This window comes from Lutjanus erythropterus, chromosome 5 (assembly GCF_056507025.1).
Source record: "Lutjanus erythropterus isolate fLutEry1 chromosome 5, fLutEry1.hap2, whole genome shotgun sequence".
Lineage (NCBI taxonomy): Eukaryota > Metazoa > Chordata > Actinopteri > Lutjaniformes > Lutjanidae > Lutjanus > Lutjanus erythropterus.
The window spans coordinates 35,090,941-35,108,473 of record NC_139321.1 but is presented as its reverse complement, the minus strand read 5'-3'; the positions used below and the strand labels follow the sequence as shown (position 1 = coordinate 35,108,473).

The following is a 17,533-nucleotide window of genomic DNA, read 5'->3' as shown; positions in this document are numbered from 1 at the left end:
AAATACAGATGAACGGTTTGGATATTAATTGATATTGTACTCAACTATGATTTTAAAGGTAACTAAGTAGATTAGGACTTGTAATGCATACTTAAGCATCAGTAAAAGTGCTGACTTGAAAATCTACTCATAAAAGTACAAGTACCACAAAAATCTACTCAATTACAGTAATTTGAGTATTTGTAATGAGTTACTTCCACCCCTGAATATTACTTTTCATTACCATGGGCAATAGTACTTTCATTCGTTTTATCATGTTCAGTATTACATTTCATCACATATCATATGCAACTCTAACATTTATTATCTGGTGCAATATAACTTTAACATATAACTTTTTATTACTTCTCAGCATATACTTTCAGTGTAACTGCCATTACAACTTTTTCTACTTTTTCTAGTTTTAGCTTACCTTTGTACTTAACTTATCTCACTATTAGACACTGTTTTATTTTTTTTCCTTCTTTTTTTGCATTTGCTCCTAATACTCTTTATAATTTATATTTTGTTTATATTTTGAACTATGTTCTTATGTCATTTTTGGAGTAATATGGAATAATAGAAGGATTTCTGTTGGATTCTATATGTTTTTATGGTGAAATATAGTGTGGACATGCAAAAATTCAATTTTTCAGTGTTCTAAGTATAGTTTTTATTAAGGATTTCACATTAATTATCTTCAAATTACAATTAGAACAAAGTGCAGGACTCTTTAATATACATATGCATATGTTTGCCTTGATCTGGTGGAACATGTTCTGCTCGCTCGCCTGGTATTCTGAGGAGGACAGCAGCACTTATCTGGTCATCAGTCTTCATCAGCCACAACACAATAGTTCTATATTTAAACCTCTTTTCACTGAGATACGGGAAATCCTGTGTATGAGCTGCAGCGCCCAGCCTACATTTCTCCACGACAGGAGGAGATATTTGTTTCCTGATGTTAACCGTGTCCAACTCCACGTTTCTTATTGTACACTGACGGGATAGCCTGCACACAGATAATTAAAAATTAAGGAAATGGACCAGCAGATGTCGCCTAAAACGCGTGGATGTATAATGGATAGCGCTTGGATTTAAACTCTTCACCTTCACCTCTAACCCTCTGTGTTTAATTCTAATGAATATGATCCCCCACGTTCAAGATGTCCTCACTGAGATGAATCTGCGTCAAACCATAATTCTTGGCACAAATTGCTGATATTTCTGTTCAGTGAGACTTATACTGAGCTGAAACATTTGTATAAGAGACTATCCAAAAATATTAAGACAACTTTATATGCCACTTTTAATAACTTGGGTTCATTGTTGAGCATTTCATTGCCTAAAGTTTGCAAACTGAAGTTCAATACTTTCTCGAGGAGCGTTCAGTGAATGAATCCAGGCAGAACAAGCAGGCTGATGAAGGAAGTGAGCTGGATTACATCTATTAAGTGTCATCAGTGCCTATTATGTATTCTACCAGGACTGTAGCTACTGTATATCTGATAGGAGAAAGAAAACACACCCAAAAAACCCTGTGAAAGATCAAGTCGTCTCATGTTGGGTTGGAGGGTGGTTTCCCAGCCCGTCCATCCCCTCTGTACGCAGTTATCTCCGTGACCACAAATCCTCCCTTCTCCCAAAATGATTTTCGGAAGTTGAGGGCTCCTCCTGGTTTGAGTTTGGCGCAAAAAAAGGGACACTGAACCATGATAATACCATAAGTTCTAATGGGGAAGTCTCGCTCTCACTGGCTGTGCTTCCCTTTTTTAAAAGTGACCAGTATCTTTCGGAGGTTCCCTCTTTCAAAAAGGAGTCTGATAATTGCGAGCGTATGTGTTGTCTATTTGTTTTTTGTGGTTACACAAGTTGGACACTCGCAGCAGGAGCGGGGCAGAAGGACAGACAAGGACAAGTACAGACACACCCGTGGATTGTATAATTTGGATATTGGTGATGCGCTGCCAGATTCTGCGGATTTACAGACCGGTGCGAGCTTTGTTGCCCCGACACGCTCCAACGTGGTGTACATAACACTAAAGTCTAAGCGGCTGAAACCAGCTAATATTCGAGGTACAATCAGACCGAAACTCAGGAGGAAAGTGAGAAGGACTAAGTCGGACAATTCGGCTTTTACGCACAACAAACTTGGAACTTTGGAGCAAGACACGGGCCAAATCAAGCGCAACCTAACACGCAGGACTTCCTGGAGAGGAACCAGGGATGTTGATTATAAATCTTTGGATATAATCCATAAATCTAATGTAGGTGCACAAACAGACTCTCACATTAGTTCTATCCGAATTTACAGCCAGAGGGCACCGCCATGGTTGAGCCCACAGGACGTCAAGGCCATGCGCTTTCTCGCAGATGCCAAAGTTTTGCGCATCAAAGAAGTTTCTCATGGAGATTCTCCATCACTCCTGATATTTGAGGGCGACACAAGCGGTTCATTGACCAACCAAAAACACACAAAACTGAGGAACGTATGTGGAGGGCAGTGCGGAGTAATCAGCAGCCCCGTGGACACCACCGAGGTCTTCGCTTTTCATCTGGACAGGGTGCTGGGGCTCAACAGGACATTACCAGCTGTGAGCAGAAAGTTCAGCTTTTTACACGGTACGTCAACAGACACGGTGACAAATAAATGGCACCACTTTACAACCAGACAAGGCTTACGAATCATTTAAAAAATCTTTATAATTAGGTTATTAATTAGAGATCATTAATGGATTAGAAGTAAATTAACACATACATTTTCATACATCAATGTGGGCTCATTGTTTGGGAGGATCTCATTAATCTCACCAATATATAACCAGTAAAGGGAGCCCAAGGCTGTGTTTACACTGCAGGCGAAAGCGGCCCAACTCTGATGTTGTTTGTGACTGATCTGATTGTATCATGACAGCACAAAGCACGCAGAAACTGATCTTTTCAATCCTGATTTGAGCAAATTTCATATGTGGTCCTAAACCAGACAGATCTGACTTTTTGCTCACTTGTGTCTTGTCACAAGACTCTCGTAGAGAAGCACTGACATATGTCGTTACAAGCAGCCATTTGACATCCTGAACTTTTGAACGAAATCTGTTTCTGTGAGGCTGTTGATGTCACAATCCCACCACTCCTGGCTCCAACTCTGCATCCACACACACACCTCTGTACAGAAGTAGCAGACATTGCTCCACAAGAAGCCAAAGTTTAAAAATTTGTCTCTCTTTCCCTCATCCTCATTATCACCTGTTCACTAATGCACTGGCTTCCACTGCACATAAACTTATAAATATATTATTATTATTATAAAAAACTAAACACTGTCCTCCATGTTTACTTTACTATGACAGTATGCTGCATTTGACGTCTTTCTTTTGTACATGCAGGTCATTTCAGAACTGTGATAAGTTCACACTGGAATCTAATGTTGACCACATGTGAACAGCCAAACAGAAAATATCTGATGCGAGCAAAATCTAAATCTAAATCTCTGCTAAATCGAGCCCTAAGGCTTTAAGTGTGAACATAGCCTTATTGTAAAGTGTTAATGCTGAAAATGTCATGGAAACAATGTTGTCAAACTCTTAGTGTATCAATCAGGTGTTCTGATAAGTTAATTTGATGTGCCAAATGAAACGTTTTAAGTCTAAGTCTGGCATATTTACAGAAATATCATTAATATGGAGTGTCCTGGTAAAAGTAATATTATTTAAAAATATTAATATTTAGCCAAGCCCTGCGATGAACTGGCGACTTGTCCAGGGTGAACCCCGCCTCTCACCCAATGTCAGCTGGGATAGGCTCCAGCCCCCCGCCACCCTTCCCGAATAAGTGGTTACAGAAAATGAATGAATGAATGAATCTGGATAAAATGAAGTGCTTTCAAGTTCATTCATACATGTACTGATCACAGTGATGATGATGATGATGATGATGAGTATCAGTGAGCATTAAGGCATGAGAGACAGAGGGAGCAGTTTGGAGATGTGAATATTTGTCTGAGGAATAAAAATTCCATTTTCTAACTTGATTGCTTCATAATCATCATCATTCATCATCAGAGCTCTCTTTGCATTCAGAATAGAAATTGCATCATCACCATCACAGCACAAATACATCAAAAATTATCTTCTTCCAAACTACTCATCAAATGTATTTAAAATGAAATACAGAATGCTGGTATGGAAAATGTATTTAATTAAAATACAAGTATTTTTTTTTTATACAAAAATGCATTCTAATCAAATGATATTATCAGATTTTAGGCAGCCTCTATATGGGTCTGAACTGAACCCTCCTAGATTGAAAACAAAATCATAGATTTCACATGGCCAATCAAGATATCAGGTGGGAGGCTGTGAATTCAGAGGTGCATGCTGGGTGGTCTGAGTGCATCAACACCAGAAAAACATCATCTGTGCAAGCAGATTATTTACATTTATTATTAGGTGCTGACCTCTAGCGGCCATAGTGATTATGATAGGATCAAGAGCGAGACGGTCTGTCACAGGGTTCTATTTCAAACTCCTCAAAACTGGAAAAACACAGGCATAGTTGGAAAAATATTATGACGGTGTGATTTATTATGCCAGCCTCCTAAGGTGCAAACAGTGATATTTGCAAAAAAAAGGATGGAAAAACAGGCGAAAAAAATATCTTGTTTACAAGATTTCAAAATGTCACAATAAACAGTTATATAATTCAACAACAAAGGTGAAAAGAGAGTCCAGCACACAGTCTGGAAGTCGAGTAGATGTTACTGTCTCTGTAACCAAGACAAGACTGACTCATCCAGGGCCAAAGCAGCCCCCTTTAAACCAGGTGCCCCTCCCACTAGGCTTAGTATTCACATAAAAAAAACACAATCTGCGCATTTTCTTACCAGATATACCGTTAACAGCTTCTTAAACTTCAAATACATATAAAGCAAAAATGATCTGTATTTTCACAAATGTTCCCCTTTAGCCAACAGAAGTTATTTGCAACAAAAGTTAACAGGAAATGAAATTATGCAGGTCACATGAGCATGAAAACGTGCGAGGACAATATTTAACAGAGCAAAAGGTTATGCCCCTGTTTTGGCAACGAAACTCAGGCAGTGGGAGACAGCAGAATGAATATACAACTCACTTCCACATGCTGAGACAATGACTGTGTAAATATATGCCTAAATGGAAGCAGAACTACCAAGTGTGCACCCTTGGTCGCACTATGGAAAGGAAAGGAAAGGAAAGGAAAGGAAAGGAAAGGAAAGGAAAGGAAAGGAAAGGAAAGGAAAGGAAAGAGGGATAACCTTGTAGGGGCTCCCACCCAGGAGACTGAGATTCATGACATCACTCACAAAACGGGACACAATTATTTTAACCCAATTTTAACCTAAACTTAACTAAGTAGTTTTGGGGCCTAAACCTAACCAAAATGTGACCGTTTTTAAGATGATGCGACTTCTGTCACATACGCATTCGGTATACAAATGATATACGTTCACAATAAACACTTTGCTGGATCAGACAGAACAGGTCACATGATTCACTTACATTTAGCTAAAGACTGTAAAGCAAATTGTTGTACAGTTTTCTCTCTGAACTTTGAACCTAGGGATAAAAATGTGCCTTATGTGAGAAAAAAATGACATATTCAATAATCAAATACACAAATACAAGCTCTTACAGCATTTTGTTACAAGTAACATCAGCAAAATATAAATACAAATACAAAATATAAAATACCCCAAAGTAATAAATAAGATATTTTAAATACATTTAATTGAAATTCTGCCCATCTCTGACTGTAATCAGTTCAGTGGAGACATACAATAGATTGAAAACATGAATAATATCACCTTGATTAAGTGGATCTATGCAGCTTTGTCACAGATTTGTGTGATTTTGTAGGTAAAGCCATAACAATATAGTACTGCAAGTTCCCCTGTGCAGTGAATGAATCATAGTAAATATCTGTAACCTACAGACTGATCTGTGATGTGTTAATAACCGAGTCACTATAAAGCTATGGACAAGTTAAATTCATTAAATCCAATTCTCTGGAGCTGAGGTCTGATTGGAGAGATGATGATGAACAACCATGTGTCTGAGCGACACACTGAACCTACCTGCTCTCTACCTGGACTGTTGTCATAGTGAGGACAATTTTTTTGTTGCGAGTTGCAAAAAACAATCACATATTCCCATGGTAAAATATTTCTGAAATAAGACGTAGTCAAAAGAGAGATAAGACTGAATCCTCATTGAAAAGACCTGACCTTTTCAGTGTAAGCGGGGGGACAGGACCTTTCATTTTCAAATGTCAGTGACAAGATTAAAGTACAGAAGCTGTGTTGTGTCTTAAATGCCCTAAAATAGTGTAATAACATGTACTTTGAGTCACACAAAAGACATTTTAAGGTATAATCAAACTTCGTCTTTGTCAAGACCTTGAGAAAATGTCAGTACACACTGTAAAGATCTATTTCAGTTGATGTAACTAGCAGTTAAGGTGCAGATACACAGCAGGCGACAGTGAGCCCTTGTCTACCTTTCTTTTTTGCCCACGACATCATTATTTTATCTGTCACGTACATCTGAGGAAAAAAGAAAAGCAACAAAACAATTCTTTGTTTTTTCCACCTTACCTCAGATCATTTTTCAACCCCATTTTTATAATAGTCTGATCTGTTAGAACATTCATTAAACACTGAAATAAATGCTGTGTAAAATGAAATATTAGAGTATGTTATATTCTAAAGTATTTATTCATGTACTGAAAACAACAAATGGCTTATTAGTCCAGTTAATTTGGTATTGGGTTGTGAAAGTCCCAAAGTTCTGCCCCTTTCTGCTTGGTTTACTTATGTAGATATATTATGTGCCACGCTTGTGTATGCTGAAAAGAAACACAGCTGATGGATGATGACATTGTTGTTCTTTTGTGGGGGTGGTTGATGGCTGTCCTATAGCACAAAAGCTCTCACCGGCTCACCGCAGCGTCCCACTGTCACTCTGACAGCTGCCTCCAGCGGTCTCACTCAGCCGAGAAAACTCTGACTCCCATCACCAGATCAACTCACGTCCCTGCTGGGCGAGCATCTGACAAACATCCACCTGCCGGCCGTAAAAGGGCTTCTTTCTCTGCACCACGTGTTCTTAACTTAGTTACAGAAAACAATAGAGCAAATATTATTGTTAAATGTATTGTTAGAAAACAATAGTCCCAATAACAACAGTATGATTTACAGAAACACACTCAAAATGGCCCATAGAAAAAAAAAATACAAATGCCACCACTGTAACCAAGCAGCTTCTGTTCCCCTAAATAGGCAGGTTTAATAAGGAAATAATAAAGGAACATAGAGATGCAATGCAAGTGCAATGACCAGCAGCAACAACTTTGTATTTTCTTTCCCACAACTTTGCCAACGACTCCATCTCAAACACAGAAGGCTTTTAAATAATGATGTTACGATGACAGAGAGCTCAGTGGTCATTGACTGTCAGCTATCAGTGATTGATAATCTTTTATTAGCCCGACCCTATTTTGGAGTGTACGTTCAGAGAGCATGTACTGTGCATCACCATGTGTATTTTCTATTTTAGTTCATGAATGTGCAGCGGTGCAACGTGCAAAAGGGCTGGGTGAATGGTGAATATAGATCACTGGTCTCATAGCTCTGAAGCAGCTGTGACAGTCACAGTTCATGTGTGAAAATAACTGGATGGTTCAGAATATCCAGAGTGTCGCATTCTAATAGGTAGTTCTGATAATAATAGAGATAAAAAATAAAGAAATTTATTTGGTGATGATCACATTGGACCAACGCTATTTTAGTAATAATAATAATGTATATGATTACATTTTTTGTTTCATGTTATACAACAGTGTTTGCACAGCATTGTGTTTCAAGGATGAAAAGAAAGTTGGAAAACAGATGAACCCTGGTAACAGAACATCTCCGTCATAATAAAGTCTAGAATATGAAGTTATAACAGACCAGTCAGATGTGTGTAGATGTCTGTATGGTTATACTGCAGCAGCCTAGTGTTTTCAGACACTGTGCTCTACTGGGCACTTTTCAGAAGCTGCAGATTTAATGACATATCATTGATGCTGTTCTGACTCTGAGAGCAAACTGTTGCTGAAAAGTCATGGCACGCTATATTCATTTAAGACTGTTTTCAACTTTTTACATTTGTGTTTTAGCATAATCTGTTCATTAGGGACCACACCCGGCCCTGTAACACTGGGAGGGCACAGAGCCACTGCAGGATGGGTGTGGATGACCAGGGCAGAAATATAGAGCGAAATAAAGTTATTGATTATGATTTCTATGGAGGAAATAAACAAACACGAGGTTGCTGATGCGATCATGCTGACCTTTATATCACTAAAATTCAGCTTGGATCCTTTTTTAACCAGTTGCTTCCCCAATTATTAATATTTGTTAATAATTGTGGGGTGTGATTATATTTCGCTTTTACACATCCCCCCAGCAACATCTTTGAACCATCTTCAAAATTTATTTTTGGTTTCAAAATAGACACAGCACATCGTAGATTACTACAGGAAACAGGAAAGGAAAAAAAGTTAACTGATAACCCTTGGTTACCAAGCTGCAATTACTGTTGGAGCACAGAGCAAAAAGGGGTGGGACTTAGGAAAGGTCAATCCTCTTTACTTGTTCTCTTTACTCCACCATCTGCCAGAGAAAATGTTGCAGCAACATTTGGTGTCAATTAACTGGTGTGCAATTTCTGGCCTCTTTCTCTCCTGTCTTGGTCTGCTAAGTCACTCGAGGATTGAATAAATACTAGTGAGAGCACCATTTGTGAAGTATCTGCATTGCTCAGTGAGCTTTTGATGGTTAAAAATAGGTAAACCAAAAAAATTCACTGAGACTCAACAGTTGCTGAAACCTGACCATATAATTTTTTTATCCCCCTTTCTTTTAGATGGCCAGCCCTGCCCAGTGGTGTCATGGGATGCGTCTCTCTACCCAGAAGACCTTGCTGCAGGCTGGTCCACCGTGGGGTTAACATGGGAGGAGTATCAGAGCTCCCTGAAACAGAGGTGTTGGCATAAGAACACCAGCCCGAAGGCTGACTCCGGCTGCTCCACAATCCATCACTATGAGTGGAGTAAACTAGCCCTGTTTGACTTCTTGCTACAGGTAATAAAAATGTGCAAAAAAGAAAACTTGTTGTGATAGTGACATATTTGATAAATTCCAGATTCCTCTGAATGTGAAAAAATATGTTTGCTTTTGTGCAGTTACAGCTGCCTCGGGCTTTACTGAATTCCAGAAATGCTTTTCAGATGACTTTTGCAAACATCCTTTTTCATGTCAGACATCAGCAATTTGTTCGAGCAGCTGTTATTGCAAGAAAAATAGCTTAAATATTCTTTGAGGTATTGTTCCTTGGATAAATAGACATCTGTGTTTCCTTTGTGGAAAGTTTGGATCTCTGATCAGATTTTGGCATTGAGGACACATCTCCTGAGAATTTTTTGATTCTTTCCTTGATCAAAAGAGACAATCGTAGTAGAATGAAGGATTAGAAAATACTTAAAAATAGTTTGGATACCTTTCGAAGAACTAAATCAGCCACTGAGGTCATAGTGTCACAGTATTGGTTATTCATCTTTTGTTAGTTCTTTATTTCAGGCTCCTTACAGACAAATAAGTCATGAAAAATCCACATTATGCCATTCAGAGTCCACAGGGCATATAAGCCATTTTGTCAAAGCTTTGTTGTATACTAATAACAGACAAATCACGACTTTATGTATACTTTCTTGAGTAGTGCAAGAAAGAATACCTACTTTTATTTTGCTGCCCAAGAGACAACAGCCACACTGAACTCCTGCGGTGCCTGTAATAGCCACTGTGATTACTCCAGAGACACTCTGATTGAATTGAAGTGAGTGATAAAACTTCAGCATCCAGCATCCCTCTCTTAAAAAGATTACCCAACAGTTTTTCCCTAGTTCTCTTACAAGATTTCCATAAATGAGGCATTTTTCTACATTACTTTTTCTCCATTATGTAGAAAATATTTCCCCGTGTTTAAATGAATAAAATCCTCCACTTCCTGAAAGTTCTTAATTTATGAGAAGCTCAATAACTCCTGCATGGACCTGCAGTAAAATGTTCTGTATTCAACTGAATATAGGTTGACAAGGATTCGCATATCATCGTAGTCTGTTTTTATATATGTTTTATACAACGTTCTGCCTTTTTTGGAATCGAGGTTGTATTTTGTAGAGTTGTGGAAATGGAAATGGAATGTTTCCTACAAGCTGCTGCTTGCTATAACTTCTGGGAATACACAGGATACATCATACACGTCAGAGAATCAGGAAGGAGGTCAGCGAATGTGACTAATGTGAATAAATACATGCATATTTGACTGCATGTGCATGAGACTTGTAAATTAGCATAACTAATGCCCCAATAATACCATATAAGGCTGTGCTTCCTGCTTCATATGGCAGGAAGTGTTCATTCATGAAAATGGCATCAAAGAGAAAAAAGAAGAACTTTCAGAGCTTGACGTCCTGCTTTCAGAGATCTATTAAGGAAAATCTGTCTTTTTAACAGTGTCAGCAGAGGAATTACGAGCCCCGTTAAGGCAGAGAAACGGGAAAAGCGAGTGCTGTTAATGCTGTGTTACCTGAGGGTCGAACTGTCACTGAAATAAGGAAGAAATGTCTCAATATGAAAATGACTTCAGAGAAAAAAAAATCACTTGCCACAGCCACAGTAAGGGGTGATCGATAACTGCAGCGAGAGGAGGGGGTTAAATGGAAGCTGACTGACTTCACATGACTCTACGAGAGGTCTGGACCACTCGGACATTGCGTTTGTATCTGAAGGAAAATTCGAGAAAATTGGTGAATGTCACAAGTTCTTTTAAATCACTTGTACGTACCACTTAAGAACAAATCTGTTCGTACTAGCGGTTCTTGCATGAGGCCCAATGTGAGTAGCTTTTTAAAGTGTATTGTCATTAGCTGAGCCCACAGCCCAAAGAATCAAATTACACTGGACGTTGGGTGTGGCAGGGTTTTGGCAAGTTCTTGTTTCCTGTTGTGTAGTTTTTAGGGTTTACACAAGGTTATGTTTAGAGTTTTGTTGGTTGGATTGACAGGAATCCTGGAGGTATTTCAGCTCATCACACCTCATGCCATGATGGATACTCATCGACCCAAGTTGCCCTAAACCCCAAGTTTCTGAAAGTGGCACCTACTCCTGACACCTACTGTAAAAATGCCATCTGAAACCTCTCAGTGACATAGGTTTTATTTAGTCTATGATAGCTCCAATAAAACGCTTCAATATACAGAGAATGAAGGATGCGTTGAAGCAAAAGATGGGATTATTGCCCATCCTTGTGGAGGAAGCAGGAGCTTAAAAAGTCCCCTGTGTAGTCAAAGCAGTCTGGTAATTGATGTCGATATCTAAGCAAATAAACAAGTAGTACTCTTGCCAAAGAGACACTACAAAAACAAACCTGCTGGAAAGGGTTTGTTTTTTTTCTTTGCCAAACAATTTCAATATTTTATCTGGTAACAAAATTATTACAGCATTTGAGATAATATAAAAGGGAGCAAGTCAGTGTTGTGAAACAAGCTTGTTCAGGGTAAGAAAAACTACAGCACTTGCCAGGGTTATCAGACACTTAAAAAAAAAAAGAATAAATACCATATATCCATAAATACTAGGGGTGTGTATCTCACTGACTTAGACCGATTCGATACATTTCTCGATGTTCAACAACACGATCTATCTTTAAAAAAAAAAAAAAAGAATTTAAATGGCAATGATTTGGTTCAACACGACTCAGCTCTGTCACGATACGATACGATACGATACGATACGATACGATGCAATTCATATCAATGCAATGTGTGAATCTTTACATTTTGATTCAACTAATGCTACATTTGTAAAGTACTATTAGTTGCAAAAACACATCTTGATAGTTTTACTTAATATAGCAACAGTAGAGACAAAGAGAAGGAGACATTACAGTGGTGTTAACATCTTATTGTGAGTGTCATGTGTAAATGAGATACTGTAGCCTAAATGAGAAACTGTGAACAAACTTTAAAACTGTTTAAAATATGAGTATTTTTGCAGTAAGATGATGTGCTGCTCTGTTTTATATGAAGAGTGCTGTGGTTTTGATTAGTGTGGAGGAACAGTGAAGTGTTACCTGCTCTCACAGTGACATGACGATTTGCAGCAGTGTTTCTCATTTTTCTTACAAAACCCAAACTTATTCTACACTTGTGCATTATGAAAGTTTGGTGGTGCGACGCGGTACAACATCACTTCTGTCGCTGTTTTCGGCACGGTCTGTTTTGAGATAAGCTCTGATTATGTCCTCAATACATCGACTTCAAGTATTCTCTGAAGAAATATGAGCGTTCTCTTTTCAGATTCACAGCCGTCTGGATCAGAGCTGCTGCGGATTCAGGCCGAGGTGGGAGGATGCGTGCGTGGAACTCGGCCATCACGCCGAATGCCGAGACCAGAACCGCATAAAACTGACAAACATCGTCTACAGGGGTCATGACCCCAGACACCTGGTCTTCACCAACAACAAGGGCTTCTTCGACCGCAATGAGGACAACCTGGACTTCAGGCTCCTGGAAGGAATCAAAGAGTAAGTTTAGATCACAACACTGTCAATGTCACATGGATGTATTTGTGTGTGTATAATGCAATTATACAATCGTGTTTTTCTTTTTGTTTTTGTTTTTTTAGGTAAGATCAGTCTGTTGCCATTCCCAAGTTGTCAAATTCTGAATTTAAGGAGTATAAACAGGAAACAGTTATCACAAACAAAAAGGTCAACTCTAAACTTTCAAATTCTGTTTTGATCTCATAAAACCATAGTTTAAATGTCGAAAAAGTAAATATTTAGATCTGATAAACAAAGTAAATGTGTGTTTTGGATATGTATCTTGGGGGCAGGAACACATGTTCTTTCTGTTTATCCCCATCTGATCCGTGTGGATCTGTAATTCCAAACCACACAGCAGAGACATTTCTTTCATTTCATCTATCTTTTGATCAATAAATCAGTGAGTCACACCACTGGGGAGGCAGAACAGAAACTGTGGTTTGGCAAGGACGCCGGTATCTCCTCCCCACACATGAATTCTTGTGATTCTCATCAAAACTGTGGCTGCCATTCTGGAATTCAAGTCAGACATAAAGGCAAAATAAATCTTGATAAAGCTGTTGTCATCTGACCTTAAGGTGCAAGGCCAACTTCATTAATACCTGATCTTTCTTTAATCGTATGTTGAATGTCTTTCAGGTTTCTTTGACTTTTATCAAAGCAAAATAAATTCCTTAGATTCTAAAATGACATGTAAAACATATGGTATTGCAGTTTATTGTGTAAGCTGCTCCAAAACCTGAATGCATTAAATAACCACAACTCATGTGCTGCCTTTCTCTCTTCTGGTTTGTCCTCTTACTTATACAAGCATTTCTCTGAAGAAGAACGCCTCTGCAGGCAGTCCTAAAATCCAATCAAAAGTCAGTGAGGCGAGGAACAAAAGAATATCTGAAGCAGCAGAATCAAGCAGCAAATAGCAGCTTTAGTTTTGTTTATCTTGTTCTTGTTCAACACGTGTGAGGTGATACTCACCCACATTCATACTTCATCCCCTCCAGGCAGCAGATGGTGAGGCACTGATTGCAATGCCACCATGACTGCCAGATACAACCAACAGCGTTCCAACAACATTTAACATTCTGTTGTTCCCAGCTGAAACAAGATTGCAGACTGAATCTGGTGTTTACCACTTGTGGCCCTTAGCTGCAGGTTAAGAAGAGTCAGCTGTCAATGTGACAAGTGTATTTTTTGTCCATTATGGGTCAAGTTATCAATATACAGTACATGTATGATTTTAGTGAATGATGTCCAGTGAGAAACACAGCATGAACTGTATGATGTAGCAGTGAAGATATTTCTGTGTAATTTGCTCAGAATTAGCATATGAATTCTTGAGTTATGGGCAAAAATGTGTTCAATGAGTTCAAGTGGACAGTTGTACCAAGTTTAAATAAACTCCCTCTAAGCCTTCCTGAGATCTCGCCCTCACAAAAACGGCACGGACATGAACGCCTGAATTAAATCAGTTCATCCTTGAGTTCAGTGGGAATGAGAAAGGGATGACCTGAAAGCATAATGTCTGTAGCAATGGCTATTGACGGCATGGAGCCATAAAAATGACATTTTCAAAAATTCAAAATGAGGCTGATCGGTCCAGTAGTATTTGAGATTAGCTACAGACAAGTTTTAGGTCTGTTGGTCGCTCGCACAAACCCACCAGCACAAGTGATCGCATGATCCCCTCCACTCTTACGCTAATAATAATAAAAATTAACTCCAAGTCCAACTGCTGTATCCTGCTCCCACACATGACACAGACTGGAGCTTTGACCCACTTGTAAACTGTTTAAATATCAGAAAGGTTTCTAGCTTTCAGTCTGTGCTTGTGCTAGAGCTATAATTAAAAAACATTCATGTCTCTCAAGCTGAAGTTTTGACTACAAGCGTCCACAGAGGCAACCAGTGCCAAATGCGACTGGTAAAGTAATTTCAGGTGCCAGGAAGGAGAGAGCCACTGTCGTTTCTGATGTCAAGGGAGCTAATGGCTAGCTGTGGTCAACATATAGTATAAAATACAGAAAAGTAATTGTCTTAATTTTATCACCACTTCATGATTATGACTTTTATGAGCATTCTAAAAGCAGCACCTGCAGGCGCAGCTCCAGAGCAACTGCAGTTCATCTAACTGACATTGAAACATAGGCCAGGTTTTCTATTAAAATAGTTTTCCTGTGAACAGTTTAGTGCTAAGCAACCTAGTTATATGAGGTACATCTGTATTCTCAAATTGAAAAAACAGATTTTACTTAGGGATGGGTGATACCAAAATTCAACATAATACCATACTAAACCAATATTAATACTGATCACTGAGAGTGGTCTATTTTACAGGAATACTATAATAAAATAATAACAAAATAAGTATCTTCTTGTTTTTTTTTCAGCCGTCATAAAACTTTTATGGTGTGTTGTTTTTAAAGTTTCAAAAAGTTGCTGCTTTGCTTCTTGTGGCATTTTTATCTGACGGTGAAAAGCACCTCACCACACTATGTTTGCTTTCTCCCATCTCTCACAAGTTTGATGCAAACTGCAAAATTGGGCACAGGGCAGCTAAATAAAAACATCAGGGCTGTTTATTGGCACAGACATCCATGCAAAAGTACAGAACATATTTGGAAGTGATGCATTATTCAGATTGCATGAATGTTGTGACTTATTTTACAGTCCACTGTTGCTTCCACAAACTTCGAAGGCCATCGCAACTCTTGTGTGTTGCTGCATAGCTGTGCCCCTACACACATACCAATGAGGGCAAGAAGGGTAAAATTTAGTTTTAGATTTTAAAGTTATTTCAAACTAATCAACTGCCTTGTTTTCCTTGTTGTTATTTGGTTACAGCTGTTATTACTGTTTTCTGCACTTTTGTCTCTGTTGCAGTTGCTTTCTTAATATTGCAATGGATAAAGAAAGAAACAACCGATATAAAGTTGCAGCAAAGACAAATTTGATTCCGACTCTTTCTATTTTTGGCAAGTTTAAATTTTTCTGTTGGTATACTATAAAAACAGGGTATTATGGCTTCACCCAGCAGGAACCAATCGGATTATTTCTGCTCCCGGCCGAGCTGCTCTGCCTCTGAGACATGAACCTGAAACCGAAACTCAATTTGCTTGTGCCTTTCTGTCTTTCAGGCTTCCAGAGCAGGCGGTTTCGGTGCTGAAGAGCAGGCGGCTGAGGGAGAAGCTCCTCCAGTCTCTGTTCCTGGACCAGACATACTGGGAGAGCCAGGGCGGCCGGCAGGGCATCGACAAGCTGATCGATGTCATTGAGAGGCGCTCCAAGGTCCTCCTCACCTACATCAACGCTCACGGGATCAAAGTCATCGCAATGAACGTGTGATGAGAGTCACACCAGTCAAGCGGCCAAATCAAAGAGACACTGATAAAGTAAATTAATGGATTGATTCCTGCATCTGACTTCGCTTTGTCCTTTTAAGAATGTCCTTTTAAAAGACACTGGAGCTTTATCTACAATAGGTTTATTTTCAAAGTAGGTGTGGATAAAAAACATCAGATAAAGTCTAAAATTGTTGTACTGTAATTTCTGACAACTGACCCCAATCCTCAGGACAGTGGGATTTTACAAGGAAATATTGGGAAAATGAAGCAAGATTAATGAGTAATTTTATATTTTTTCTTTACATGTTTGTAAAAATGACACCATAATGAAGGACTTGGTCTCTGTCCTTGCAAAGCACCATAGCACAAGCTGTGCAAGTCATTTAAGATTAAAGGAAATCATAAACATGTCATTTGCATAATATACTGAGTGAGACTTTAATTGAACTAATTCTTACATTTAAAATGCGCTTAATGTATACTATTTTTCATCTCCTTCTTTCATGTCTTAAGTCGATGTCTTTCTTTCCCAGAGGCGACTGCACTGGCATCATTATGTACACAATACGCTGCGGTTATAACGTTTGCTCCTCCTACAGCCCTCCAGCAAGTTCCATTTGCATGTTAATGGAATGCACTAAATGGTATGTTATTTTCTTCTCTGCTCCTCAACTGAGTGGCAGGAATTAAGATGTTGATAAAGCGTCTTAGCATAGCTAACAAGCCACCACGCAGATGCTCTCGGCTTGATTGGCATGAATCACATATTATCATACACTGAAAGAAAAATATTTTCTTCTTATTTTCATGAATATTGTACATAATGAAACATGTTTGGACAGAACTAGGCATAGCAATTTGACATTATAAACTGAAGAACTTTCAGATGGGAATCAGATGGTGCTATTCTCATTTATATGCACTCTTATATAACTACATTAACAGCTTTAGCTGTGACCATTTTCACTGTATTTATTTATTTTTGTATTATCTTTTTTAATTGTTGAACATTGTTGAACAGATATGTTTGTCAAATATTTGACCTTTGATCAATAAAATCATTTTAAGGGTCAGTAATGGTGATTTTCAGCTTTTCATTTTTACTTAAAGCTACTACAAGCAGTTTTAACTGGTTATGATACAGTCTCAGTTTATGCTGATGCCACTGCTGTGTATGACCTACAACCCCAATTCCAAAAAAGTTGGGATGTTGTGTAAAACAAACAGATTGCATTGATTTGCAAAAAAATTACCTACATTCAATTGAATACAGTACAAAGACGGGATAGTATTAACTTTAGTGTTTTTTTGTAAATATACAGACATTTTAAATTTGATGCCTGCAACACTCAGTAAGTGTTTGGACCAGAAGAAACTAATTGTTGAAGTTTTGAAAGTGAAATTCTTTTCCATTCTTGATATACGACTTCAGTAGCTCAACAGTCAGGGGTCTCTGTTGTCGTATTTTTATTTCCAATTTGCACGAGTCCATCTCAGATAAACTGAGGCCCGGAGAAGTCGGCAGAA

General features: G+C 38.5%; 1 protein-coding gene across 1 annotated transcript; it reads left to right on the top strand.

The window, feature by feature from the left end:
- Positions 1 to 1,606: 1,606 nt before the first annotated feature.
- Positions 1,607 to 17,079, top strand: gask1b (golgi associated kinase 1B). The gene is made up of 4 exons (XM_084719728.1): positions 1,607 to 2,601; positions 8,925 to 9,142; positions 12,418 to 12,644; positions 15,800 to 17,079. Exons 1-4 carry the CDS (start codon positions 1,713 to 1,715, stop codon positions 16,005 to 16,007), a joined length of 1,542 nt encoding a protein of 513 aa, XP_084575854.1. The 5' UTR covers positions 1,607 to 1,712; the 3' UTR covers positions 16,008 to 17,079.
- Positions 17,080 to 17,533: the final 454 nt, after the last annotated feature.

Excerpts from the sequence above, each read along its gene's own strand:
- gask1b (XM_084719728.1), top strand. The coding sequence starts at position 1,713 with ATGGGGAAGTCTCGCTCTCACTGGCTGTGCTTCCCTTTTTTAAAAGTG. Across the intron at positions 2,602-8,924 it reads AAAGTTCAGCTTTTTACACG|ATGGCCAGCCCTGCCCAGTG; the intron begins GTACGTCAACAG and ends CCTTTCTTTTAG. Across the intron at positions 12,645-15,799 it reads CTCCTGGAAGGAATCAAAGA|GCTTCCAGAGCAGGCGGTTT; the intron begins GTAAGTTTAGAT and ends TCTGTCTTTCAG.